Source organism: Bufo bufo, chromosome 9, assembly GCF_905171765.1.
Source record: "Bufo bufo chromosome 9, aBufBuf1.1, whole genome shotgun sequence".
NCBI lineage: Eukaryota > Metazoa > Chordata > Amphibia > Anura > Bufonidae > Bufo > Bufo bufo.
Window position 1 is genome coordinate 81553845 of NC_053397.1, and position 27283 is coordinate 81581127.

Below are 27283 nucleotides of genomic sequence, written 5' to 3' on the forward strand. Positions count from 1 at the left end.
GTAGCACTCTTTGCATGGAAGGACACACAGAGAAACATGGAGGGTGAAACTTGGCAAGGAGGGGTCTGAGTGCAGCAGGAGCGATTTAATAGACATTGATTTAATCTTTCAGTTCAGAGAAAGTCAGCCACATAGCAGACCAATCTCTGGAATGGTGGTCGTACTGGGGATCACATAGCACAACTGCCAATACTGAGAGGGTTTAAAATATATAGATGCAACTGAGTTGAGATGAAACAAATTACACTGCTAGAACATCGCTGGTTACCATTATATGCAAAAAAGAATTGCTGGCGTGCTTCTTCATGGTTGATAGAAACAACAATGGCCAAATACAACAATACAAAAAATATAATAGACTATAGTATTTATTGTACCAATATACAGTACAACAATGCTTTGTTTATTCGTCATGCAAATAACATGGCGTCATCTTTATTTATGTACCCCATGCAATGATGTGAACCAATTGCTATGTCTTTTGCATATAGTCCTTAAAGGGGGATCATAATAAGGGAGTAATCATAAGGAAGTCCTTTTTAGGGAGTCATGGTGATTGCTTAGCAAATTGCTGAGGTGACCACACTTGGTCTACATGTCTTGGCCCGGATCAATATGCTCACCATCCATCCAGCAAAAGTAATGGAAGATTAGAGGTCATCAGGATTTATGGTCCTGCGCTAAGTAACAGTTGGTCCAGGCCACACTCATTGTTCACAGCCTTCTTCTAACTTCAGCCTAGTTATATACAGTATATGTGCTTCAATGTGTATTTAAATGTGTGCTTAGTGTGTTTAAAATCGACTGTAGTAAAAGTCATAGATTCCACTACTGGAGGAAATGATGTCCATATATCTGTCCTAGAAGTACCATGTCAAGAAAGCTGCAGAGCAGAAACGGATCTTAGAAGCTTACTCTCTAAGGAAGCATCAGTGCCAAAACACAGCGAATTATGCAAATACAGAGGATTTAAAATAGACATTAGGATGATTACAGGACTGCATTATAAAAGAAATCCATTTTTGTTCTTCTCTCTACCTTGTGATATGGGAACATTATGTCTCCAGAGCTTCTACTCACATCTCTAGAGTTCCCATACATTAAAAGGATTCTGCCTGCAATGTTTGCATGCAGAGTTATTGTATAATAATGGCAGTCATCTAAAATCAGACAAATGCAGACTTGTATTCCTAAGGAAGTGTGCAGTCGTATCAGGCAGGCCCTCTGCGGGTTTATCATCGCCAAGTAGAAATATTTTTATGGATTGTTTTTGTGTGAACTAAAATCTAACTAGCTATGAAATCTTTATTTTTACATTTTCTGTGCCGCCTTTATAATTACAATGCGTGTTCACATAAGCTACTCAACAACAATTTAGAGAGGTTGACCTATTGGGACAGTGATGAACAGCTTTGTTATTGCATTAAATGATGAATACATTTCTGTATCACTGGAATCTTATTATTTGTGCTATATTTTTTACATTTTTATATATACTTAGTGTTAACCCATCAATGGGAAGCCAACAGCTTCCGCTTTTACTAAACTGATCACCCCTGATACTAAGCATGACAGACAGCTCATTTTGAGCTTTTTTAGGTATAACTTTTTCTTATATTCAAGTATCTTAGCTCCAGTCAATCAGCCCAGCTGCTACACTGGAACTAACACAGTGGACAGAGCGAGAAACAGAATGCTGTGTCCACCGCGTAGTGACGATGACTTCAGCTCAGGTCCCAATAACCAAGCATGGCCACTACACATTGGATGGAGCTTTCTGCTTTCAGCTCTTTCCACTATGTTATTTAAGGCACTAGAGTCTGCTAACAGTTGATTATTAGGGGTGCAGGTGTCGGCCCCTTACTGATCTGATATTCATTAGGATAGTCCATGAATATAAAGAACTCAGAAGACCATTTGAATAACAGCATTTGGTTGGATGTTCTTGTTTAGTTCATTAAGACAATGAGTTTCTAATCTGTAAAAATCATACACTAAAGAAATAAACAAAGAAGTAAATCAAACTGAAGATGTTGGTATGTCAAAAGGACCCACATTGGACTAGTACAGAAACTCGTTTGTCAGTTGATCCGATCATTCATGCAAAACAAAATGTGATTGCTTGTTGGCAGCACGTCTCCCTATGTACACAGGGGTTTGTTGACGACAAACAATGAAACTGTGTGGGGGAAGAATAATCTTACTAATAATCAATCATCTCCATACTGCGGCAATGACTGCTGCATCTAAATGACCCAGAATGCACATTGATTTAATCATTTCTTCTTGATCGTGTCTTCTCTATTGAAGTGTAAACATGCCTTTAGAGAAAGCTTATGACACCCATTAATTATCTCACAACCAACCTAACCAAGAGTTTGATCTTTGCATTGCTTATACCTGGTTTAGTCCCTTCCAAATCACCTATGAATCCTTTTCAAAGGTTGCTAGAACTGAATAGTTGTTAAAGAAAGTTATACTGGTTGTTTACTTTTTACATTCCTCAGAAAATTTAAGTAGACCAGTGTCCCACTGCTGGTTTTCCCACTGATCAGCTATAATAGTGGGGAACCTGGCAGCAAGTGTTCAATTCCCTTGTCTCTCCACCATGGTGCCTTTTGTAATAAATGGGCTGTCCATAACAAGTTTTCCAGAGAGAAGATTAGGGCTAGGGATGAGTGAATTGAATCCCACAAAGTGGAATTTAATCCGAATTTCAGGAATTATTCGATTCACCTAGAAGCCGAATTTACTTGTGCTCCGTGTCAGCGAACCGATTAATCCTGAAATTCAAACGTACCTTCTCCATTTGCACGTGAAGGGCCATCAGCCTCCATCTTGCTTGAAGATCTCAGCCGAAATCCCGTGCGGCGCGAGATTACATCATCACTCTGGCCGGCGTGATGACGTAATCTCGTGCCGCACGTGATTTCGACCGAGATCCTCTAGCAAGATGGCAGTGGCCAGCCCATCGCGCGCAAATGGATGCAGTAAGTTTGATGTAATAATTTTTTATGTTAATTTCACATTGTTTGTACACTCAGATGCCGCAATCATGTATGTATGCATCTGAGTGGTACAATGACGGGGGCGGCGCTATCGCAGCTCCCTGTCATTGCACCCTCTACTAACAAAAAAATTTGCTTCATGGCAAAGTAATTCGTCACGAAGCAAATTTTTTTGTGAAATTCTGCGAATCAGCCAAATCGAATTTTCAAGAAATTCGCTCATCTCAAATTAGGGCGTTTCACAGGAGTTCATCTTTGAACTCCTACAAGATGTTGATTTACACATTTTTCCCCTATACCAGTCAATGACTAGGGGCAGGTAGAGCCGGGCTCTCATGAATTTCAGGACTTATTAGCTCATGCTGTGTATTGAACTGCTCCTGCACAGGATCTATTCAATACAGATTTGAGCAAAATTGCTGAGTCAAATAAAGAGAGTCATCCGGGATTTTGCTAAGGAGGTTTCACCAAAAAAGGTGACAGATTCTGCTTAATATGTAAAATTCTTACACCATGTTATATGTAGGGATGAGAGAACCCGAACTACAAAGTTCGGGTTCGTACCGAACTTTGCGACTTCTGGTACCCGGACCCGAACCCGGACTTTTTCACTGAAGTCCAGGTTCGGGTGATTTATGATTTATGAATGCAGGAGTCCAATGGAAATCAGAATGGATCCGTTATGCTGTCCATATACTTCTACTATGACAGAATGCAAAATGGAAGCCTTTAAAAGGTATTTCGTTTTGCATTTCATCATAATAGAAGTCTATGGGCAGCATGCCAGATCTGTTATGCTCCCATAGACTTCTATTATGACGGAATGCAAAATGGAATGCCTCTAAAGGTGTCCCTTTTGCATTCCGTCTTAAGTATTATGTTATTTTCCAATATAACCATGTTATAACGGAAAATAATAAAGTGAAGTTCGGGTGCCAATTGACTTCAATTGGGTTCGGATTCAGGTTCAAGTTCGGGTCAAGTTCGGGTCCCAAACCCGAACTTTGACCTGATGTTTGGCCGAATCTGGCGAACCCAAACTTCCACGGGTTTGCTCACCCCTTATATGCTAAGAACATAGAATAATTATAGCTAAATTATTACAATTGAGTAAATGGGACCATGAAATGATGGTGACAGCAGGGTGATATTTTAAAGAGCATAGATAATTAGTTGTTGTTTGTTTATCTGTCATCAATTTTGCCCACCAATATTTAAATAAATCAGGAATGAGACAATTGCAAACAGTTTGCCCTAAGGGTTTATATATATAGAATTGAGATGAGCAAATCAATTCTACCAATGTGGAGTTCATTCCAAATTTCTTGTGATTCATTTCAGGAAAATAAAAGACAAATATTACTCCACTGGAATAGAAACATGTGAATCAATTCTTCTTCCAAAGGACAAGATTACTGAATGTCTCAAGAAAAAATTGCTCTGGTTTGCTGAGTGGCCTTTTTCAAGGTCTTGGGGTGCTTTTTCTCATTAGGGAGACCCCCCAGTATAGCTAGTATGCATGTACATTGTAGTCCAGCCAATGCTGTTCAGATAGTTTGACGATACCACCAGATTTTGCCCTGGTGATAGCCTCAAACTGTTCAATGCTTTTTCATAATAAGATTTTCCCCTGGTGGTAGCCTCAAACTGTTCAATCAGTGATTTTTCATAAAGAAAAACTAATATGCATTAGGTTTCTGGGAAAGATATTCAGATTACCGTTTTATCTAAAAAGAAAAGAAAACTAAGCTTATCTGATGCCAGTAGAAGTCGATATGATAATTTGCATATATTTTTCCAAGAAACGCAGAGCAATGTTGGCTTGACGACAATACTTCTCATGCATACTAGATGGTCTCTGTATCGAGAAAGAGCACCCCCAAGGCCCCAACAGAGACCACTCAATTAATCAGGGCAATTTTCTCTTGAAATGTTCAGTTTTTTTGTCCTTATGAAATGAGAACTGATTTGCACATCGTATTCAGAGTGGTATATTATGAGAACATGTCTCTTTACAGTGGATCTATCTCAATCTGTAAAAGTATTTTTGATTTCTGTAGATTTGATTTGTACCTGAACTGAATTGATTGAAAAATGTGGTGAATTGAATCCTAAATAAATTTCAAGAAATGTGTTCATCTCTGATACAGCATAACCATAAGTAGTAGTCTCTGCAATAGCCAATTTGGTCCTTGCATCTTTGTTCTGAGGAGCTCTCCATGTATATGATGCTTGATAACATAGCATATCATAGAACATGGTATATTTTTTTCTTTTGTTGCATTCCGTGTGAAATTGATGGCATACTTAGGAATAATAGAGCTCCATATAAGATGTCCTATTACAATCTTATACAGCTAGGAGGTGTATAAGGGTGTGTATGTTCATGTGCAGGGCCCAGTATTTGAGATTGTGTTTGGTTTTGTGATTTTTTTTACTAGCTGATGCATGAGTTTTGCTTCTTATACCTATATTTGGTTTTGCAATGCTACTATATTTTTTCTCTTTCTCTTTCCGGCTATCTCATGGCTTTTCCCTAATATTACTAAACCAGGAGGACACATGATCTGTTTGTTTTCTTAACCATTATTTTTGGTGAGTGCCATTGTAGAAATGGTCAGGGCAAACTTAGGCTACTTTCACACTAGCGTTCGGGGCTCCGCTTGTGAGCTCCGTTTGAAGGGGCTCACAAGTGGCCCCAGACGCATCCGTACTGCCCTAATGCATTCTGAGTGGATGCGGATCCGCTCAGAATGCATCAGTCTGGCAGCGTTCAGCCTCCGCTCCGCAAGCGGACACCTGAAGCGTGCAAGCGGACACCTTGCAGCGTTCGGGTGTCCGCCTGGCCGTGCGGAGGCAAACGGATCCATCCAGACTTACAATGTAAGTCAATGGGGACGGATCCGTTTGAATTTGACACTATATGGCTCAATTTTCAAACGGATCCGTCCCCCATTGACTTTCAATGTAAAGTCTGGACGGATCCATCTGAAGCTACTTTCACACTTAGAATTTTTTCTACAATATAATGCAGACGGATCCGTTCTGAGCGGATCCCAAGTCTGCATTATATGAGCGGATCCGTCTGGGCAGACCCCAGACGGATCCGCTTTGAACGCAAGTGTGAAAGTAGCCTTAGGTGTTAGCAGTATTAAGCACCTTGCTTCAATAACCTTGAATTGACATTCTCTGGCCTTGTGCTCTCCTTAATTTTCAATATTCACAAAATGTTCAGAAAACATTTTATTTTAAAATAGAGTTAGTAGATAGTCTCAGAACGGTAAGCCACTTGAAGTTATTCATTTCAATTCCGCTAATGTATTCCAAGCCTTTGTTGACACCTGTGAAGGAATTGTATTATTTCCATATTTATTGCAGACTATATATCACCATTTCTGTTTCAATGAATACTGAAAATAGAAACAAGGCCATGCAGTTTATTATGGTTTAGTCACATTTTTGCACACAAAGCTGTGAAGACACATCACTCACACTGTAGCATATATATTAGATAAAATGCAAAACAAAATACTTTTAGCTTTTACGTATCACTGAGGTGCCAACATCCTATGTAATATAAGTGGAGCAGATATGCCAATAGATCTTTCTTCATTCAATCTTTACAATGGTCTAACCTTCAGGAGAATATAATTTCTTTACAGTGAATTAAAATAGAGATTTTGCTCTTAAAGCACCTGAGGTGTCTGTAAAGATACACTTTACTGCATGGTTCTGTACGCTATTATTTGATAGTTATACCTGTTTTCATTCTGTAAGGCTTCATACCAGAGCCATTACTATAGGAGGCAAAGGGCAGTCACAATGGGATCCAAGAGATTAAGGGGTATCCAACTGTTTCATATGAGGAAACCAGTACAATAAATGACATGTAATAGTTGAGGGACTCTGTTGCAGATTTTGCACTGGGGACCAGAAGCTTTAAATTATCTCACTACTTTGTTCACATCTGTGCTAGTCCTCACCATGTTCTCCTTTTAACAGCAAGTATATCATAATTTGCATAGTCCATAGTCATGCTTTCAAAAAGAACAAAGACCTGACAGAGACTAGATGGACAAGTTAGAATACAATGTAATCCATTAGGATTCATTAATGTCTGCTTCAAGTAGATCTGCTAAAACTCTCATGATCCCTGATTGGAGAAGAGCATGAGCCTGATTGGAGCAGAGTAATAGGTTCGACTTACCAATGCTTCCTTTCTCATAGTTATTATTTCTTTATACTTAATGTATTATAACTGTGCAACACTTCTCATTTAATGCGCTTACAGTCAAATAATTTTTACATATCCTACCTAAAATCTGTGCCTTAGTATGAATATATTAGTCTATAAGACAATCCCCTGCACTGTGTGGGTTAGTGTACAGATCATTCTTTGAATATCTGGTTAGAAAGACTATAGGTTAATTCTGAAATCCCTATCTACGCTGTGCAGAATAAGTAACATTTGAATGGTAAATTGCTATTTCTGGTTATATTTATCAGTCCACTGAACTAGAAAAATAATGGCAGGAGGCTTAATGTGTGCTTTGGATTTCAAATCTAAATCTCCCCGCAGAGCAGTGTAAAATGTTTGTTCCTAAAATGAACATTTAATGCTTTGCATATACTTAAATGAAAAGCTATTCTTTTTCGTAAGCGGTATTGACACCATAGTGTTCTGCAGAAAGTATAATAAGGGGCACCCCTTGAAACCTTCTCATAAGTCTTTAATAAAAGTAGAGTTAAAATACACACATATTGTCTTCATACCTGAGAAGCATTTCTTTTAGGTAGCTTGAAAAGATGGAAAAAATTAAGTCTGCCCACTTTAATAAAAAAATAAAATATTATTGTTAGTATCATAGTAGCATAGTATATAAGGCCAAAAAAAAGACATTTGTCCATCCAGTTTGCCCTGTTATCCTGCAAGTTGATCCAGAGGAAGGCAAAAAACCCCTGTGAGGTACAAGCCAATTTTCCCCACTTAAGGGGGAAAAATTCCTTCCCGACTCCAATAAGGCAATCAGAATAACTCCCTGGATCAACGACCCCTCTCTAGTAGCTATAGCCTGTAATATTATTACGCTCCAGAAATACATCCAGGCCCCTCTTGAACTCTTTTAGTGAACTCACCATCACCACCTCCTCAGGCACAGAATTCCATAGTCTCACTGCTCTTACTGTAAAGAATCCTTTTCTATGTTTGTGTACAAACCTTCTTTCCTCCAGACGCAGAGGATGTCCCCTCGTCACAGTCCTGGGGATAAATAGATGATGGGAAAGATCTCTGTACTAACCCCTGATATATTTATACATAGTAATTAGATCTCCCCTCAGTCGTCTTTTTTCTAATAACCCTAATGTTGATAATCTTTCAGGGTACTGTAGTTGCCCCATTCCAGTTATTACTTTAGTTGTCCTCCTCTGAACCCTCTCCAGCTCTTCTATATCTGCCTTGTTCACAGGAGACCAGAACTGTACACAGTACTCCATGTGTGGTCTGACTAGTAATTTGTAAAGTGGTAGGACTATGTTCTCATCGTGGGCATCTATGCCCCTTTTGATGCAACCCATTATCTTATTGGCATTGGCAGCAGCTGTCTGACACTGGTTTTTACTGCTTAGTTTGCTGTTTATTAAAATTCCTAGGTCCTTTTCCATGTCAGTGTTACCAGTGTTTTACCATTTAGTATGTACGGGTGATTTGCATTATTCCTTCCCATGTGCATAACCTTACATTTGTCAGTGTTAAACCTCATCTGCCACTTCTATGCCGAATCCTCTAATCTATCCAGATCCATCTGTAGCTGTATAGTGTCCTCTTCAGTGTTAAATACTTAACACAGTTTAGTGTCATCTGCAAAAAAAATTTATTTTACTATGCAAGCCTTCTACAAGATCATTAATAAATATATTGAAGAGAATAGAGCCCAATACTGACCCCTGAAATACCCCACTAGTGACAGTGACCCAATATGAGTGTGTACCGTTAATAACCACCCTCTGTTTTTTATCATTGAGCCAGTTATTTACCCACATACAGACGTTTTTTCCCAGCCCGAGCATTTTCATTTTATATACTAAGCTTTTATGTGGTACAGTGTCAAATGCTTTGGAGAAGTCCAGATATACGACATCCATTGATTCGCTACTGTCAAGTCTAGAACTTACCTCCTCATAGAAACTGATTAAATTAGTTTGACATGACCGATCCCTTATGAAGCCATGCTGATATGATGTTATTTGCTCGTTTTCATTGAGATCCTCCAAGATAGCATCTCTTAGAAAACCTTCAAACCGTTTACCCTCAACAGATGTTAAACTTACCGGCCTATAGTTTCCGGGGTCTGTTTTTGCACCCTTTTTGAATATTGGCACCACATTTGCTATGTGCCAATCCTGTGGAACACTCCCTGTCAGTATAGAGTCTGTAAATATCAGAAATAAGGGTCTGGCTATAACATTATTCTCTTAGGATATGAAGGTGTATGCCATCTGGCCCTAGTGATTTGTCTATTTTAATCTTTTTAAGTCGCTGTTGTACTTCTTCCTGGGTCAGACAGGGCACTTTTAATGGGGAATTTACCTTTACATTCTGTTAAATTGATTCTTTTACAGCAGTGAACTATAAAGAAGCAAAATACTGGAGTAGATTTATCAAAACTGGTGTAAAGGAAAACTGACTTAGATTCCACCTTATATTTTTCCAAGCTGCTTTGCAAAATAAAAGGTGCAATTTGATTGGTCGCCCTGGACAACCATGCCAATTTTCCTTTACATCAGTTTGATATATCTCCTCTAATATACAGTTGCAAGAAAAAGTATGTGAAACCTTTGAAATTATATGGATTTCTGCACAAATTGGTCATAAAATGTGATCTGATCTTTATCTAAGTCACAACAATAGACAATCACAGTCTGCTTAAACTAATAACACACAAAGAATTTAATGTTACCATGTTTTTATTGAACACACCATGTAAACATTCACAGTGCAGGTGGAAAAAGTATGTGAACCCCTAGACTAATGACATCTCCAAGAGCTAATAGGAGTGAGGTGTCAGCCAACTGGAGTCCAATCAATGAGATGAGATTGGAGGTGTTGGTTACAGCTGCCATGCCCTATAAAAAACACACACCAGTTCTGGGTTTGCTTTTCACAAGAAGCATTGCCTGATGTGAATGATGCCTCGCACAAAAGAGCTCTCAGAAGACCTACAATTAAGAATTGTTGACTTGCATAAAGCTGGAAAGGGTTATAAAAGTATCTCCAAAAGCGTTGTAGTTCATCAGTCCATGGTAAGACAAATTTTCTATAAATGGAGAAAGCTCAGCACTGCTGCTACTCTCCCTAGGAGAGACCATCCTGTAAAGATGACTGCAAGAGCACAGCGCAGACTGCTCAATGAGGTGAAGAAGAATCCTAGAGTGTCAGCTAAAGACTTACAAAAGTCTTTGGCATATGCTAACATCCCTTTTAGCGAATCTACGATACGTAAAACACTAAACAAGAATGGATTTCATGGGAGGATACCACTGAGGAAGCCACTGCTGTCAAAAAAAAACATTACTGCACGTTTACAGTTTGCACAAGAGCACTTGGATGTTCCACAGCAGTACTGGCAAAATATTCTGTGGACAGATGAAACCAAAGTTGAGTTGTTTGGAAGAAACACACAACACTATGTGTGAAGAAAAAGAGGCACAGCACACCAACATCAAAACCTCATCCCAACTGTGAAGTATGGTGGTGGGGGTATCATGGTTTGGGACTGCTTTACTGCGTCAGAGCCTGGACGGATTGCTATCATTGAAGGAAAAATGAATTCCCAAGTTTCTCAAGACATTTTGCAGGAGAACTTAAGGCCATCTGTCCACCAGCTGAAGCTCAACAGAAGATTGGTGTTACAAAAGGACAACGACCCAAAGTATAGAAGTAAATCAACAACAGAATGGCTTAAACAGAAGAAAATACGCCTTCTGGAGTGGCCCAGTCAGAGTCCTGACCTCAACCCGATTGCGATTCTGTGGCATGACCTCAAGAAAGCGATTCACACCAGACATCCCAAGAATATTGCTGAACTGAAACAGTTCTGTAAAGAGGAATGGTCAAGAATTACTCCTGACTATTGTGCACGTCTGATCTGCAACTACAGGAAACGTTTGGTTGAAGTTATTGCTGCCAAAGGAGGTTCAACCAGTTTTTAAATCCAAGAGTTCACATACTTTTTCCACCAGCACTGTGAATGTTTACATGGTGTGTTCAATAAAAACATGGTAACATTTAATTATTTGTGTGTTATTAGTTTAAGCAGACTGTGATTATTGTTTTGACTTAGATGAAGATCAGATCACATTTTATGACCAATTTGTGCAGAAATCCATATCATTCCAAAGGGTTCACATACTTTTTCTTGCAACTGTATGTATTTTTACTACATTTCAACACCACAATGGTCTATGCAGAAAACTAGAGAGAAGAGATGAGCATAAAATGTGTTTGTACAAGCCAACATGCAATTAGATTTTTGTATGAATCAATTCTACCTGAATACAGGGAATGTACTAGAATATACATTGAACATACTCGAATATACATTGAATTCTCTCTCTGGAAAAATTCTCCTGAACCGAATTTCAACTAATGTGGGTTCTAATGAATCAGATTTTCTTTTTAAAAAAAAAGTCTGGATAGATTTTTATTTATTAGAATCGTTTCACTCATTTCTACTACAGAGATCCATGCTATATTTATTTATCAACCACAATTTTAAGATTTTATGAACATTACTGAAAGTGAATGTGATATTTAAGCGTGAAATAAATATATATATTCTTTTTTCCATTTTAGGGTGAACCCGGTGAAGCTGGAAACCCAGGTCCACCTGGAGAAGCTGGTGTCTCTGTAAGTTATTTTGCAATAAGGCTCATAATTATTTCTGCATCTAAAATGGGAATTTGTCTATGATTGAATGATTGAACAGGAGAAAAATAATTCATGGAAAATTTCAGTAATTGTGGTGTTGGGGTGGTCAGAGATATCCATGTAGTCAAAATGACCATTTGTGCCACTGGTTAAATTTGAGCATAAGTGGTAGAGGCTTTTTAGTTGCACAGGACCTTTATTACATTGTATACTGCACTGCTATCTATATTCCTTAAAGCCTAGATTGGACCAGGCAGCCTTAAAATGTGGCAGAGAATGTCTCAGGTTGTATGATAAATCTGGCACATATTTAGACTAAGTTTGCACCATCAAATGGTTGGCCTAGTTTGTTTTTTTTCTACTGAATTTTGGTGAAATCTGGTGAATTTCACATTTTAGGCCCAATCCCTTTTCCATTTTGCCATGCCACGTCCTACTAGGCTGCACCCCTTTTTCAAGTGAGTCTGAAAATATTGCAGAAAACCTATCTGCTAAAAATTGTGCCACTTTTTTAGATAGGTTTGAAGTACAGACACATTAGTAAATTTTGTACTTTGTTTATTCAGGGGAAAAAACACATTACAGTTGTGCTTTGATAAAATTGAGTCAGTATTGTAAATGAATTTCCCATTTGATATTAAATAATGTTGATGTTCCATAATTGTTAGTCACAAACTTTTTACAACAAAAAACATGTTTTAAAGTATAATCTAAAATATAAACTCCCCCATCCCACTAAACTATGTATTGTTGTTGGGCAGTCCCAGTCTACATACAAACAATCATTTTTTAACACATAATAGCCATATGGATGGAAAATTGCCTCCAATGGATTTTAATGCATTCAAAACTTTGCATTGTGACAAAATTATTTCTTCTCTTCTTCCCTTGAAGAATTGTGAATCTAGTAATAAAATTATGGTTATTTAACACCCCATAAGTAAAACTCACTTTCCTAATGTGACTGTCTAATTTATTGGGTATCTTATGATCATGTCTCCTTTACTCAAGCATATTGGCTACTTCCCATTAACTGTCTGGAGCTTAAGAACTGCTTTGAAAGCAAAGAACAGAGCTAAAGAGAAATTAGCCTTGGGATTTGAGGGATGACATAGATTCATTAAATAAAGACTGTACAAGGCTTTCAAAGCTTCTGGGTTTTTATAATCTGTACAATAGCAAAAATAAGGTTTCAGTCAGTTTATAAAATTGCTACAAAGGACTTAATCTTCTTACTGTATATCCCCAGAAAGGCTTTACAAGCTCTAAACATTTCTAAAACCATATAATCTGCAATCCTCATGTAATTTTCTTATATATACACAGGGCCCCAAAGGTGAAAGAGGAGAAAAGGGAGAAGCTGGACCTTCAGGGGCTGCAGGACCTGCTGGTCCCAAAGGTCCACCCGGTGATGATGGTCCCAAAGGAAATCCCGTAAGTGTACCATTCAATTATTAGTATTTTCATGTTTTCTAAAAAAATCGTTATGTACAGTATGAAACTCACAATGTCTCCATCCTCCTCCAAACTTTTTAGGGTCCCGTTGGTTTCCCAGGAGATCCTGGTCCTCCCGGAGAACCTGGTCCAAGTGTAAGTATAATGAGTTAGACCCATCCACTATGAGCCTGAATTTTTTATCTTAATTTTTTAGCTGAATTTACCCTTATATTACAGCAACAAATATTGATTACATATGTACGTAGATACTGATATGAACATGGTTAAAATAAGAGGTGGCATATTTTTATAGGCCTACTTATTATTTAAGGTAGGTCAAAATATAATCATGAAAAAAATAGCACAGATAATAGACATATTTTGGTTGTTCAGTTTTTAGTTGCAGAATAGCATTTATAAGATGATTAGTTGCTGTGGGCAAGACAACTTTTCCCATTTAAACTGCTATTACACATTTCATTGGCATATAAACTATTACACATTTCATTGGTTATAATCATAGTATTACAAGAGGAAGCTATGGTAATACACTACCAAGTGATCTATAAAACTCTTAGTTAAAGGGTCATTTTCATCAGAGATAACCCCTTTCAAAAAATGCAAAGGGTAGGTCAGTCTGCCATTTGTCCTGGGTCCTGCTTCCAAGTACCCATGATAAACAGCTGATTTTGCTTAAAGAAGCTGCAGGGAAAATGTAGTATGGTGGAGATTTTGCTGAATGGTGATCATGTAAAACAAGGACTGTTGTAGTCTGTTGTAGAACAGGAACCTCAAAGAAAAACTCTCCATTCTCACTTATAGAAGGCAGACCAGATACTGGGACTTCCACCTCTATGATGTCCATATGCCTGATAAATCATATGGACAGTGGTTGGATCTAACAAATCACCTTAAGTGTATTGATCTTTCAGTTTTGCAATTTTTATAGGGAATGTGCATCAGAAAAAGACCTATTGTTTAAATGAGCATTTTTTTGTTTAATGTATTTTTGTAGATTTTTTAAATTATACATATTTTTACAAACTCCTAAAGTCCTGCAGTTTTCTTACTGGCCACCAAAACTGCTATATACAGTAGATAACACAGGATCACTTGGTAAACAATGATGAACATAGCTTATCTACCCCTATCACTGCACAGTTACCTCTGCACAGGCCACAGGACATGTATAGAAAAATCTCCCAAAGATGTCAATGAACATCTCCTGTCTATTATGTCCATGTAGCTGATGTAAATCATATCTCTTACTCTGTTAAGAGCAGCACAAGCACAATGGCTGCCTCCATCCATGCATAAAAATATTTTTAAAAAAATTATACAATCAGAAAATAATAAATTACAAAAAGACTACTTATCATTATCTGGTTTTAATTGCCGATGAACTATAGGCAATATATTCCCTTTAAGACAGTCAGCACTCATGGGCTGAAATCCTCATACTTTATGCATATTTCTCATATGGTAAAGAAAGCTTTTGTTATCAAATAGAAATGTGTTCTGGACATATTTTAATAGCACAGAAGCAACATTAAGTCCAACTCCTAAACTCTCTAGCTATATCTGCTGAATTTTCATGAGCTTCATGTTCAAGACCTGCTCAGAAGTTTGCATAGGATAGACTTTATTTGCAGAGTCATTTTATATTGACAACAGTTTTCTTTTTAGAAGCTGCATGCCATTTCATTCACAGATTTTATAATTATCTTCACTTTTATATGTTTACTGAAGGGTGTAGATGGCGGACCTGGTGATAAAGGTGAAGACGGGGAATCAGGCCAACCTGTAAGTATTAGTGTATTTTATTAAATGTTCAGATTCCTTTTTGGCCCAGGTGATATACACAATTTTGTCTATTCATAGTATAAAATTCTAAACTAGGCCATATATTTTCAAACTTGTATATCTGTTTCATATCCTTGCTATATTACCATTATTTTGTGTTATTTTATAATTACAGGGTCCTCCTGGACCATCTGGAGAATCTGGACCACCAGGCCCTCCCGGCAAAAGGGTGAGTTTAGTTTAGTTGCGTGCAAACATATGAATAGTCTTTGGATTAGCAATGTTAGATATCCGCACACTATAATCTTGAAAGCTTCAAGGTGAGACAAATGAAAAAAGCTTTCAAATTGAATAAGATCTAAATAGTCATAGCTAAGGGAGTACAAAATGATTATAGTTGGACAGAATAGAATATTGATTGATTCAACTACCATACATATTGTGTAAGTAACAAATGAAGGAAGGCAACAACGGTTGGCATTAAAGCCACATGCCACAATTATTATATTAACCATACAGATAGGAAAACATACCCTCTGGTGAACTTTGGTAGTCATAGTCTGTAGCCTGAAATAGCAAAATATCTTATAAAGTATTTTAGTACAGTGAAGCACCTGGGCATTGTTTAACAAAAGCTCTGGGTGCTGACATGAACTTGTCATATCTTCTCTGACAAAGCAATAAACTGTGCACTCCTCCATTATTTTACATTTTTGGTGGACTATTGTAGGCCTACACAGAAACTCAAAATACTATAGACTCAATATAGTTCATCAATAAAACTCTGTGGATGGATGCTGGTGGATTAATTTAAATTGGTTTTCTGGGAGTAGAATATTTGTCACCTATCCTCGGGTTCGGTTATCGATATTTGATTGGTGGAGTTCTAACTTCCAGCACCGCCATCAATCAGCTGTTTGAAGACCACAGCATACCAAGCACCATCACATCATACCGAGCACAGTACTCTTCATTATACATTGCCTGTCCAAAAAAAAAGTCACCACCTGGATTTAACTAAGCAAATAGTTATTATGAGCCTCCTATTGGATAATTACTGCATGGGCGATTATCTTTCAGCTGGCAATAAGTAATTTAACCCCAACTGGTGCAATGAGTTGCTTTTCATTTCTTACACAACCATGTCGAAAGACACATCTCGTGGTCGTGGAAAAGATGTTAGTCTGTTTGAGAAGAGTCAAATCATTGGCATGCATCAAGCAGAGAAAACATTTAAGGAGATTGCAGAAACTACTAAAATTGGGTTAAGAATTGTCCAATGCATTAGTAAAAACTGGAAGGATAGTGGGGACCAATCGTATTCGAGGAAGAAATGTGGCGGGAAAAAAATGATCGTGATCTGCAATGACTTAAACGTTTGGTGAAATCAAATCGAAGAAAAACAACAGTAAAACTCAGGGCTATGTTTAATAGTGAAAGAAAAAGCATTTTCACATGTACAATGCAAAGGGAACTCAAGGGATTGGGACTGAACATCTGTTTAGCCGTAAGAAAACCACTAATCAGTGAGGCAAACCAGAAAAAATTGCTTCAATTTGCTAGGGAGCATAAAGATTGGACTCTGGAGCAATGGAAGAAGTTCATGTGGTCTGATGAGTCCAGATTTACCCTGTTCCAGACTGATGGGCGCATCAGGGTAAGAAGAGAGGCAGATGAAGTGATGCACCCATCATGACTAGTGCCTACTGTACAAGCCTGTGGGGGCAGTGCTATGATCTGGGGTTGCTGCAGTTGGTCAGGTCTAGGTTGTGCTCCAAGAATGAGGTCAGCTGACTACCTGAACATACTGAATGACCAGGTCATTCCATCAATGGATTTTTTCTTCCCTGATGGTACGGGCATATTTCAAGATGACAATGCCAGGATTCATCGGGCTCAAATTGTTAAAGAGTGGTTCAGGGAGCATAAGACATCATTTTCCCACATGGATTGGCCACCACGGAGTCCAGACCTTAACCCCATTGAGAATCTTTGGGATGTTCTGGAGAAGGCTTTGCGCAGCAGTCAGACTCTACCATCATCAATGTAAGATCTTGGTGAAAAATTAATGCAACACTGGATGGAAATAAAGATTGTGACATTGCAGAAGCTTATCGAAACAATGCCACAGCGAATGCATGCCGTAATCAAAGCTAAAGGCTTTTTTTTGGACAGTCAGTGTATAACGACTGTGCTTGGTATTGCAGCTCATGCCCATTCACTTGAATGGAACTGAGCTGCACATAGGCTATATTTCCAATGAATGTGACATCAATGGCCTAGGAAGAGGCCACAAATCTCACTTGTGCGCTGACCGCTTTTGACAGCTGATCTGCGCAGGTGCCAGGAGTGGGGCTCCCAAGATTAGGTATTGATGAACTATACTGCGGATAGGTCATCAATATTTTACTCCTCGAAAACCCAGATTTGAGAAGAAAGTTGTGTATAAATGTGTATGTATCACAAACCACCATGTATGTAATTCCTGGTATATGTATAAACTTTTCTTTCAGGGACCTCCTGGTGCTCATGGTGCAGAAGGCAGACAAGGAGAGAAAGGTGCAAAGGTAAGGGTATACAGTATATTCTGTTACATTTTTAGAGCTTTCCATTTCCATATTTATTTACTTTAGAACATTCATCATATTTTCTAATATATAAAATTGTTTCTTTAAGGGTGAAGCTGGTGCTGAGGGACCTCCTGGAAAGACAGGGCCAGTCGGAGCTCAGGGACCAGCAGGAAAACCAGGTCCTGAAGGTCTGAGAGGAATTCCAGGACCTGTGGTGAGTGTATACAGTGTTACTACAGGTTTACTATGCATAAAAAGGAAATGTAATGATTTCCATGTACTTAAATATCTTTCATTAGACATAATGTAAACCTATGGGTATACAGATAAGATTTCAATATTTTTATGATGTATTAGCAGATTTGGTGTGTTCATGTGGTCTATTCTGTTTAGGGAGAACAAGGTCTTCCAGGTGCTCCAGGACAGGATGGACCTCCAGGTCCAATGGTAAGTGACAAACGCATGTTTTAATGATATGGTATGGTATTAATGTAGTGCCAAGCACTGTCACTGTCCGAAGGCGTCGGATGCTAATTATAATTTAGGTATTTATTTATTTGCTGTAAAATACAATTATCTTGTACTACACAGGGCAACATGGCTATAAAGGGATATTCCAGTATTTTAGAAATGGTGACTTATTCTCATGATAGGCCATCAATATTAGATTGGTGGGAATTCAACAACCTGCATTCCAACAAGTCAACTGTTCAGGAGTACTACACAGCTCTGCCCATTGTGTAATGGACAGGACTGCCTACTGCATTGTTGCTCCCAGTAACCTGCACAGTAGCAGCACTGCAGTACCCAACTCTATCCACTGCACAATCGAGCTTTTTCTGAACAGCTGATAGGAGGGGGAGTGGGCCTATCCTGAAAATAGGATATCACTAACAAAATACTGGAAAACACATTTAATGTAAGTTTCTAGGACATTGTATAAAAAGTTGACATTGTTCCTGGACTTTTCCTTATATCATGTGGTAATTAAATATTCAATATAAATAATACTATTGTACTATTATATATATTAGACATTGGCTCTTGGCACAAAGGGGCCACAAAAGTGCTTCCCTGCTACCCTATAAAAAAAGCTTTCAGAGGCTACTTTTGGGTCATGTACCTCTTGGTGAGAGATTGTTGACTGCTGGACATGCCTCTATGACACACATGCCTCCATGGCACACTGGACTGAGAGAAGCAGGGTGAATTACCCACCATCTAGGCCTTTCTGACCTAGCTGTTAAGTGTTGTTAAGAGCAGTGGTTACATGAGGGCATACATACGTGGCAAATTGGCTATGGACAGTCCAGACAGACTACCAGTAGAGAGGATTATTTGATCTGCTGACAAGTACAAGCTGCTTCGTTGTCCACCATCCAGACTCAGGTGGAATCTACATTACACACTCCTGTCTCTCCCCAGATCATTTCCAGGTACTTAGCACTGCAGATGGAAATTTTGTGTGATTGCACCCTTTATGCGTCCTGCCATTGACAGCCAGCCACTATCGTGGCTGCCATTTACAGCCAGCCACCGTTGTTTGCAGTTGTTTCCTTAACAACAAACCTGGACTACTACAGCTTGGAACCTTATCATCTTTAGCGATTAATGGTTCTGTTTGGGATCCCACGATGGTTGGGTTTGAGTATGGAGGTCTCATGGAAAGTGCTTCAATCCCGCATTTGCTGTGGAATGGCACACTGGCCCCACTGTTGTGGTGATGACATTGTATATGACGGTCATCATTTTTGTGATATGAGGAACATTAATAGCTCAACAATATGTGCAGGACATCCTGTGGCCACATTTGTAGCTAGTGATGGACGAACATCTGCCGGGCGGTTTGCGAACACGATCACGCGAACGCGATCAAATGTTCGCGAACTGCAAGTTCGCGGCGGGTCTAATTCATTTTACTGGCAGGCGAACCTGAAAAACCTTCAGCTCATATTTGCAGCCAAGAAATAATTACTAGAAGTGCACAAATAGTCCCACAACATGGACAATGACATACCAGATGTATTATTCGAATTTGCGATCTCCATTCATTATTTTTTTCAATGCGAAATATCGGCAATATAATTTTCGCGTACGCTCATGTGCAAATGCACTATACAGTACCCAAATGCACTATAAGGAAAGTATATTGGTATATAACACCCCGCTTCAATCAGTATATCACACCAGTAGAAATTATTTGTTCCAATAACGCTTGTACCTCTATATACCTGCAGTATCGCAGCAGAACCGCACACAACTGCCGCACAATACAAATGCACTATAATATACTTTCTAACATAGAAAGTAAATTATAACTTTGTGCAAGGAACGCAATCCATTAGAATATACATGAAGATAAAACGTAACCTTTAATAATTTTATTATGAGGGTCCATTCACACGTCCGTAAGTGTTTTGCAGATCCGCAAAACACGGACACCGGCAATGTGCATTCCGCAATATCTGCAATTGCGGACAAGAATAGGACATGTTCTATTTTTTTGCGGAAACGGAAGCACAGATGCGGAAATGCGGAACCGCAAATGCGGATGCGGACAGCACATTCCGGCCCCATTGAAAATGAATGGGTCTGCACCCGTTCCGCAAAATTGCGGAATGGATGCGGACCCATTTTGCGGACGTGTGAATGGAAAAGATATCCCTCAAAATGAAAATAAATTAAGGTATTAAAGTTAAGCAAAAAGCATAGATGTGGTAGGCAATAACAAGTGCTCGGCGGCACCAAACAGAAACCATATGTCCTACCACAATCCAGGGGGTTCCAGTGCACATTCATGAATCCCGGAGGGAAAGCCAAAAACATCTATCCCTGGGCTAGAAGATGATGTGGTATTGAAGTACAGGGTGGGCAAAGAACTGTCCCCAGTGGCGACTCTAGGAACAATATATAGGGGGTGGCACAAAGATACCACAGTCAAAAATGGGGGGGGGGGCAAAAACAAAATAAGTATATATAAATAATATTACAAAATACGAGAGAATTGCGGTATGCAGGGATACATTTATAATAAAACAATTTACTTACAAAAGAAGCTATTCAGTCGTCTGCTGTGCCGTCCTCTGCTTGCTTCCGCAGGTGCACTGTTATGGTGGATCTGTGCAAGACACACTGTTATGGGGGCATCTGTTGATGACACATTATGCCTCTCATAGCCTAACCACAGACCACCCGCCCTGATAAGAGCGACCCCGTCCAGAACCATACCCTATATAAAAATGGCCCTAGTAAGCCCCTAGCCCCTAGGCCCCTGACTTCCAGGTAATCACTATATAGATCTATGTGTTTTTGACTCATTATAAAAGCATATTATAAGTATATAGCACCCCTCTGTGTATCACACATATTGATAGCACACCTATACTAGTCCTTAAAATGACTTTTGTGGCCCTATTAGCTAGCGTTTGGTGTCCCTAACAGACTGTCCCTGCTCCACACAGCGACCTCTCCCTACACTGGCAAAACACTGAATGTAAAATGGCGGCCAGATCAGGTTTATTTATAAGGTAGGGGGTATGAAATGTCTCAATTGGCTGTCCTGTACCACCTGATGGATGTGTCATGGGTCAAAGTTCTTCATAATGTAAAAGAATATGACGGGCGCAAATTTCTTCATATGTTCGCATGTTCGGCGAATCACGAACACGCAAAGTTCGCCGCGAAACGACCGCCGGGCGAACCGCAAGGCCATCTCTATTTGTAGCCTCTCATGGCAGGGCTTCTAACTGGCATTATTCAGCAGGATAATGCTCGCCCAGACACTGAAAGAGTTTCCATGAATGTCTTCATCAGATTGGCAATAAATCTGATGATTGGGCAGCCAAATAAGATTGAAATCACTCAATTATGGTACCATCTGGGATGCCAGCTTCTGCAACCTACAAGTCTGCAGGATCTATAGGCCCAGGTGCAACATCTGTGGGAAAATGTGCTACAAGATAACATAGGGAGCATGCATGCCTCCATGTCCAACCGTAACTTATTTTGTATCCAGGCTAGAGGTGGCTCAACAGGGTACCAGAGCCTCCTTTCAAATGTTCCGTTTTCCCCAATCAACTTATTTTTAACTTAAAGGGTTTGTCCGGGTTCAGACCTGAACCCGAATATAACCTCTTCTTTACTCATTTACTCTATATCAGTGGAGCATCGGAGCATTTCCTTGCTCCGATGCTCCCCCTTGCCTTGCATTGCATCTCACATAGCAATGTCTGTTTGTTTACTGCTGGTGACGTACCAGGCTTCTCATCACTATGCTAGGTGGAGACTTCTGCCTAGCAGAGAGCCCGGTGACATCACCGGCACAGATGGGTGGTGTATAGTGCTTCCCTAAGCTGTTTTAGAGGCAGGTACTATTGGCAGTAAACAAATAGAACTTGACCTGTGCGATGCAGTGTGAGACAAAGGCGAGCATTGTAGCAAGAAAATGCTGTGATGCTCCATTCATATAGAGAAAATTAGTAAAAAACAGTTCATATACAACCCCTTTAATTGATTACAGCATTTTTGACTGATTGTATATACAGTATATATATATATATATATATATATATATATATAGAGAGAGAGAGAGAGAGAGAGAGTACACATATTTCAGTTATTTTCATTTTTCAATTTGTTTGACAGATGTTACAATGTATATTTGTTTTCTTTAGGGTCCACCTGGACTTCCAGGTCTGAAAGGTGATCCTGGTACAAAGGGTGAAAAGGTACCGTATTTTTTTCCATTTACTGTACTATTAATTTCCTATTCTTTTGTGAAAACTTTGAATCCCAGACTGTATAATGTAACTGAGAAGCTATAACAATTATTAAAATGATGGCGTTTGCATTCTAGCTTCTCTAGTACTAAGGGTTATATATGCAAAGTATAGAATTTGGTGTTTAGTTTAGTAGTGGACATTCATTTTGGTCAGACCATTTGAAATGTTGTGCCAAAATTATGCCCACATTGTGTAGCTGTTTTCAATTTTTAGGTCTGCCATTGATCCAATCCCCCCCCCCCTCCAACACCTCCAAAAATTTATAATGTCTATTTTTTTTTTTTTTTATCATTGACAATTTTTTATGAAGGATGTTTTTTTTATTACTACCTCATAGAATTTAGCTAACATTTTCTTGTCTTCAATTACTTTTAGGGACATCCTGGTTTGATTGGTCTTATTGGTCCACCTGGAGAGCAGGGTGAAAAGGGAGACAGAGGACTTCCAGGTCCACAGGGAACACCTGGATCGAAGGGTGATGGTGTACGTGTGATTTTATTATACGTCTAATTTTTCTACTTTATATCATTAGTCTTTAAGCTTATCAATGTTTAGATGTTATACATAACCATGTCCTTAAACCTATGAAACATCTAAAGTCTAATCTTTCTCTAATAATATACCTTTCTAATTCCAATAGGGTATATCAGGTTCTGGTGGCCCCAATGGTCCTCCAGGTTCTCCTGGCTTGCCTGTAAGTATCCAGTAAAATATCCATGCACACTGAATAAATATAATACTACATAGAATACCATACATATCTGAACATATACAACTTATCAGAAGCATGTCTTTGAAGAATCATGATTTCAACATAAAATATTGTACAACTTGAGATTCATAGATTGAGCTTGTTATATTATGCCTGTTAGTTTCTACTGTTTCCACCAAGTGTCTGTCATAAAGCTTAGCTTGATCCCCCCCCCCCCCCCCCCCCCCGCCAGCAAAGTCTAACATGTTCATATGATTAAGCCAAATATACATTTTAATGATTTATCCACTATTATTATTTTATTGCAAACTTTTTAGGTCTATAATAGTTTTATTTTTATAGGCAGCTTTAGAATAAAACCCAAACTTATATAGACTAGGGTAGTTAGCAGTTTGATACTGAATGTTTGAAGTGAAATTTTGAATCATAAATTATTTTTAAGATTGTTTAATCAACCGGGTCATAAAAATGAAAAATTTTTGTTATATATTTCTAGGGCCCACAAGGTCCTAAGGGTTCGAAGGGTTCATCTGTAAGTATTTTGCACTTATCATTATATACCTGTCTATAATACTTTCATCTTTCTCTTATGGCATTCAAAATCCTCTGTGTTTTGAATCATTTACTGTATTCTTTGATCCTGATCCCAGGTTGCTATCTTTTGTCTCTGCTGGCTTTCCAACCCTTTAACTGTTTCATATATCATAGAGATGAATCTTCAGGTCTCTTCTACAATGTACCTTATTGCATTACCTTGATCTTCAGATATGTTTATTAGTTCTGTTTTCATTTCTTTTTTTGATATGTTGCTTGTAGGGTCCTGCTGGTCAGAAGGGAGATTCTGGTCTGCCTGGAGTTCCTGGTCCTCCGGTAAGAAACCCTAAATTAGTTTAAGTTTGATGATTGATTGGGGGATCCAAGCTGTTTATCTGTATTCTATAAAATATATTGTACTAACTTATGCTTTTGATACCTCAAAACTTTTTGGATCTTGCATCAATACATTAAATAATGTACAAATTTGTATGGAACTAGCTTTATGGAGAAATATAGTACTTTTATTAATTGTCCAAAAGAGAATCATTTTATGAGCAAAGAGGGACCGATGATTTGGGTAAAAAATAAGCACTGTCCCTTCAAACGAGGGACACTAGGGAAAAATGTTTTTGTTGTCATTGTTCTTGATTTCAACATAAGTATAACTTCTGGTCATCCAGCAGTAGAAGTAACTGGAATATTTTTTGTACAGGGTCCACCTGGAGAAGTCATCCAACCATTACCTATCCAGTCACCAAAGAAGACTCGCAGATCCCCAGATGGCATGATGGCTGATCTTGGAGACAACATTTTGGATTATGATGGAATGGAGGAGGTCTTTAACTCCCTCAACTCACTGAAACAAGATATAGAACGTATGAAGTATCCAGAGGGATCACAGAACAATCCTTCTAGAACATGCAAAGATCTCCAGCTATCTCATCCTGAGTTCCCTGATGGTAATTATGCATAAAAAGTGTTTTCCTACTGTTCCTCTAACATGTTACTATAGATCTTCTACATGCAATAAAAAAAACAACTGTGCAGTATAATGCATTTTTCATATATTCTCAAGCTCCATAAATTAATTTTTTTTAATACTGTTAATATTACACATGAATTCTATCTCATGTTGACCCACAGTCTTAATTTCATTAGTTGCTCATAAAAATGTGAAATCATATGCCTTGTAAATATTAATAGTATGTCTGACAGTGATCAGCCTTAGTGGATACAGCCTAGCCACTGAATATTAGACCACTGTTATGCTCCCTAGTTATACCTAATTAATGTGACCAATTTATCACGTGCTATCTGAAAAAATGGTCCTATTCTCATGTATTATTAGTCTGACTAAAATCGTTACAAACTAAGTAATATATTGGCTAGATTAGTGTATTCTTTTTATTTGTAGCAGTATGAGTTTCATGAAAGCTTGTCAATTTTAGTCATACCGTAAATCTTTTTTACTCTCGGGTCATTTCCTTGGTCCCAAAATGGCCAATGATTGAGGGTCATTTAACCCAACCCATTCATCAACCTATTTATATCCATTGAATAAGAGTGTGCATGGCAAGTCAAACTAGCACATGTGCAATGCGGTGTACAGTGTTATTCAAAGGACAGCACTGATGATCAGGTTGATCTACGTGACCCTTCATTAGTGATCAATTTGAGACCCGAACAACATGCTGGGGGTGTGGAATATTGGCATTCACAGTGGGCAGCACTATAGAAAACAGATTGGCAAATAAAAGTATATATAGCTATATATGTTGTTTCCAGTATATGTTGGAAAGTAAAGGTAAAGTAGCCATCTCTTTGAATGGTTAAGTGTTCACTACTGTGAGAGTTTGGCTTGTTTTATTTTTATATTTTATATTTATGCAAATATGTGGCATACATTTGTATATGACACACATTGACCTCTGTTATAAAAACATATATATATTTTTTTTACTGTAAACAGTAGTGTAATCTAAAACCCTAACCTGTTGCCTACACAAAAAAAAGTATCCTTAACATAATGCACAAAATATATTCCTAAATGACCCATCTATGCATATGCTTGCATATGTTTGCGCATATATAACAATGGGGAACTTTAATTCATTACATGGAAAAAAGATTAGTGAAAAGATAACGTAGCAAGTTGTATAGTAAAGAAAATAAACACCTCAGGTCCTTGTCCAGTATTCAGAGGTGGTGGACAACAAACAGCAATTTGACCAAGCTGTACATTAACCTCACTTTTTTTTATACATATACCACTGACAATTTTTACAAGATAGCATTAAATTCTCAGTTTAAACATCTGGAAATTCTGAACATACTGTTATGTTTTATTATTTATTACATGCATCCTTATTCTTTACTTTAGGTGAATATTGGATTGATCCAAACCAGGGATGCTCAGGAGACTCTTTCAAAGTCTATTGTAACTTCACTGCTGGAGGAGAAACTTGTATATTTGCAGACAAGAAGTCAGAAGGAGTAAGTTAGTCTGTCCATAATTTAGCATTATAGAATATTTTAGTTTCCATTTTAACCATAATCATAATGGTCTTGGATAACTAACTTGTCTGAATAAGAACGATACTCAGAGATCTTTTGGCACTTTGCTGCAATAAGGCAAACTCAGGAGTCTACAGCATCTGTAGCTCTAAAATACTAAGCAAAAGAAAGCATTTTTATTGGCTAGAAAGTTAATCATGAATCCTATTTAACTGTGTCATTGTTTGTCTAAATCATAGTTACCAATTGTTCTGCATGTCTTGTTGAATATAGGTACGGATTTCATCATGGCCAAAAGAAAACCCTGGATCCTGGTTTAGTGAATTCAAGAGAGGAAAGCTGGTGAGTTCATCAGTTCATGTTAAAGGGGTTGTGTAGTGCAAAGATATTGATGACCTATCCTCAAGACAGGTCATCAATATCAGATTGGTGGAGTCCGATTCCCAACACCACCATTGTTTAAAGGGACAGCATGTTAGCGCTGCTTCCACTTCAAAAATACCTGTACACCCTAGAAATCCACCTTTCTTGGCTAGTCTAACAACATTTCGGAGCCTACAGATAAAGCCACCATTATTTTGACTGGATAACATTACAGTAATACAACAAATCACACTAAAGGGACCACTATGGCACAATCGGTGTACACATAGTGCAGATTACATCTTTATATAATTTGTATAGAGGTTGCTAGTAGGTTGAGAAGAAATAAAGCATATATTAAAGAAAATACATTATATACAGGAGTTCTTGATACCTCTAAATTTAAGCTTGACATAGATACTTACAGTTGTCACCAGGTGACTTGTGCTCCATATCCATACTTAGTAGGGTCAGTTGTATTGCATAGAAAATAGTTGTTGGCCAAATGTTAAATTTTTGATGCATGTTAGTTACTAAATACACAACAAGAAGAAATCACAGCAGGCACTAATGAATGCGGTCCAATGTCAGCAACACTTCTCTTTCAGCAAACATGCAGTGAAATAGGT

General features: G+C 38.3%; 1 protein-coding gene across 1 annotated transcript in view; it reads left to right on the top strand.

Moving 5' to 3' along the window:
- The window catches only part of COL11A1 (collagen type XI alpha 1 chain), a 189760-nt gene that overhangs the window by 156143 nt on the left and 6334 nt on the right, over positions 1-27283 (top strand). The window contains exons 50-65 of the mRNA XM_040407771.1: positions 11863-11916; positions 13264-13371; positions 13474-13527; positions 15124-15177; positions 15353-15406; positions 17691-17744; positions 17854-17961; positions 18141-18194; positions 22421-22474; positions 22904-23011; positions 23169-23222; positions 23737-23772; positions 24057-24110; positions 24490-24736; positions 26158-26270; positions 26565-26633. Coding sequence (XP_040263705.1) covers positions 11863-11916; positions 13264-13371; positions 13474-13527; positions 15124-15177; positions 15353-15406; positions 17691-17744; positions 17854-17961; positions 18141-18194; positions 22421-22474; positions 22904-23011; positions 23169-23222; positions 23737-23772; positions 24057-24110; positions 24490-24736; positions 26158-26270; positions 26565-26633 — 1275 coding nt within the window. The remainder of the gene's footprint in view (positions 1-11862; positions 11917-13263; positions 13372-13473; positions 13528-15123; positions 15178-15352; positions 15407-17690; positions 17745-17853; positions 17962-18140; positions 18195-22420; positions 22475-22903; positions 23012-23168; positions 23223-23736; positions 23773-24056; positions 24111-24489; positions 24737-26157; positions 26271-26564; positions 26634-27283) is intronic.